The 3,073-nt window shown below is 43.7% G+C and overlaps 1 protein-coding gene across 1 annotated transcript; it reads right to left on the minus strand.

Annotated features, from left to right (window-relative positions):
* Positions 1–1,238: 1,238 nt before the first annotated feature.
* Positions 1,239–2,714, minus strand: LOC106656854 (serine/threonine-protein phosphatase 6 regulatory ankyrin repeat subunit B-like). Its single transcript, XM_014378009.2, has one exon. The coding sequence runs from the start codon at positions 2,712–2,714 to the stop codon at positions 1,239–1,241; it is 1,476 nt and encodes a 491-aa protein (XP_014233495.2).
* Positions 2,715–3,073: the final 359 nt, after the last annotated feature.

Consider the following 3,073-nt stretch of genomic DNA (forward strand, 5'->3'; position numbering starts at 1 on the left):
TTCCATTGATACATCAGTATCGACCACCAACGCTCACAGATGGCAGTCGATCACGACACTGTAGCGCGGCTTCCGAGACACGAGAGCTCACGTAAATTAATTGGAACGGTAACACTACGCTCGGGTGAAAACAACTCCTCGATGAGTCAACTGCTTCGCACACTTGTTACAAAATATACTATTCTGATCCAGTTGTCCACTTTTGTTCGAATCGCCTCTAAGATTTTTTTCAGTGAAACCTTCAGTATTAACGAGTTTATTTATCTCAATGATTTAGGTAGTAATATCAATTAATACTGATTTAGCAGTAGCTGCAAAAATGATAGTCGTATATTGCACTGGCATAGTAGTAATGATAGCAATGTGTACTCCAAGTCAAGTTCTGTACAATGCCAGCTATGCAATGTACCTTGAATGGTAACAATTTAGTTAAAAATTTAGAATACGTATTTATGCAAAATAACCCATACTAATAAATAAACTTTCGCGTAGTTGCAGCATCAATTGGTACGCATATCCACCAAAATTGAGACTTTTTATGGTATTGCTTATACTTAGGACACAGAAAATTTTTGTAATAAGAGCTGGGACAATCATCGATTTAAACTTTGAAACTTGCAGTACGGTAAGATATTCATTTTCTTTGTATTAAAAAAATTTCAATCGCCAAAATAACTCATAAAATTATGTCCACGTATACGAACAAAATGTGTTGGTTTACATATGGGTTATTTCTTTATGATATTCAAAAGTGTCATGAATAAAAAATAACAAAAAAAATTTCTCTTCAGGTATTGAAGTCCACATTATCTTATGTAGTAGCTTTCAAATCGCTCTATGCAACGCTTTAATTTAAAAAATAATTTTAACACTTATTTACGCTTACATAAATAAAAAACATTATTGTTTAAAATAAAAAAAATAAACTTTTCAAGTTTAAACAATTTACATTTAAACTGATACAGGTAAACCCCGCTATTCGCGGTTAATTCGTTCCCGCGAATAAACTATAAATATCGATTAAATGAAATCAAGTAGATTTCCTTATACTTCAATTCAATATTGCGACACGTGTACCTTTATTTTATCATCATTACAGAATAGCTGCAAGATGTGAAAATTAAGTACAAAAAAAAAATAAAAAAAATAAATGCAAGCAAATTAATGAATTAAATTTTTTGTAAAATATTTTTATTTGAATAATATACGAATTTGTTACATTTGAAAGTGCTTAAAGCTCAATTTCTCCGAGCTCTGAGCAGTTCAGCCGCGAAGCAAATATTCATCAAATCTTTGTTCTTCAGTTTATCCGCAATCATGTCGCAGCAAAGAATCGGCAATCGATAGTGTAACAGCTCTACCAAAGGATCCAGAGCCCACTCCAGGAAAAATTTTCTCGAAATTATCTCGCACAGTTGCGCGTAACACCTCGCTCTAAATTCGTCGGACATCCCCTCCAATCGGCAGGAGTGCGCGAAATTCATGCAGTCCGCGTGCGTGATTAATTTTCCAGCCTGTTTGGGTGGTAATTGAATCAGGTCGTAGAGCGACAGATTCGATTTCATCGTTATATTTTTGGTGAAATGCTCCTCCTTATAGCACGACGAGTAATCTTCTTTTTTTAACAATTCGTACTTGGCGAATGATCTCATGATCGTCAGGGCGTCGCTGCGGTCCAGCTCGTATCCATTTTCCTCGAGGCGTTCGACGACGGCTACAAGGCCAGATGCTACTGACAATTTCGTCCGATAATGCATGTCCAGCGATTCGAGGCACTCGTCGAAACGATCGAAAGCGGGAAAAACGAAGCTAGACAGGTCAGCCCCGCGACTCAAGATTACATCGATCGCGTCGGGCACGAGCTTCGACACGGCCCACTGAAGTGGCGTCGAGCCATTATTGTCCCGAGCATCGACCCGCACCGCATTCTGGACGTCGTCGTTGACTTTAAAAAAAAGCTCCAGCACATCGCGGTCGATCCCGCAAGCCAAGTGCGTGGGAGTCACTCCTTTGTCGTTGGCCGAATTCGGACTGGCCCCTCTTTTCAGCAAAAATGCGGCCAGATGAATATTGTCGGATTCAATGGCACGGTGCAGGGGTGTGTTGCCCCACTTGTCCCGGGCGTCGATCTGTAACGGGTAACGTTGGCTGAGTTCGATTCGCAAACTCGCGTCGCCGATGACTTTTTCGCACATTAAGTGCAGCGGCGTCACTTCGTCGTCGTTGGCTATGTTCGGATCAGCGCCTCTCCTCAGCAGCACTAGAGCCGCTTGGTGGTGCCTGCGCTCGAAAGCCAAGAGCAACGGTGTGTATCCCAGATTGTTTCGCGCGTCGAGCTGGACATCCTCATACATTTTGTCGTAGATGGCCAAAAATGCCTCCATCGAGCGAAACTCGTCGACGCGTCTCGTGCAATAAATGTGCAGTGGTGTCATTCCTTCCGCGTCGGCCGCATTCGGGCTGGCGCCGTTCCTCAGCAGCGATTCGGCCACCGCTTGAAGGTCGCGCTCCAGTGCCAAATGCAACGGTGTCCTGCCCGACTTATCCCGGGCGTCTATCTGCACCTCGTGATTCAGTTCGTCCTCGCTGGTCTCGACGAACAACTTCACCAGGTCTTGAGAATCGCGAAAGTCGCGCCGGCAGATGACGTGCAGAGGCGTCGATCCGTCCGCCTCGATGGCTAAGTTTGGATCGGCGCCACTTCTTAGCAGCATTTTGGCAATGTACGCGTGGCCGCTTTCCAGCGCCGAGTGTAGCGCGAAGCAATTGGGATCGTGACGTAATCCGAGAAATTTTGACACGACCTCGGTGAATCCCCACTCGCAGGCAATTTGGAAGTGGGTGAGGCCCGATTCGTCGGTGTAATTCACGTCACACTTGTTGTAAATTTGAAATAATTGATCTTTGAGGAAGAGGCAATTGTGTCTGTGCGCAAGATGCAACGGTGTAGTGCGAAGCAACGTACGTGGTGGCCCCCAGTCTTCTACGAGCGGGTCTTCGTAACCGGTACTGACAATAAAATTGATGAAGTTTTGTAGTTTATTCTCTCCATAGTGTGGCTTCGTCCAGTTCT

The sequence above is a fragment of the Trichogramma pretiosum genome, unplaced genomic scaffold (genome assembly GCF_000599845.2).
Source record: "Trichogramma pretiosum strain Unisexual culture from Peru unplaced genomic scaffold, Tpre_2.0 scaffold106, whole genome shotgun sequence".
Lineage (NCBI taxonomy): Eukaryota > Metazoa > Arthropoda > Insecta > Hymenoptera > Trichogrammatidae > Trichogramma > Trichogramma pretiosum.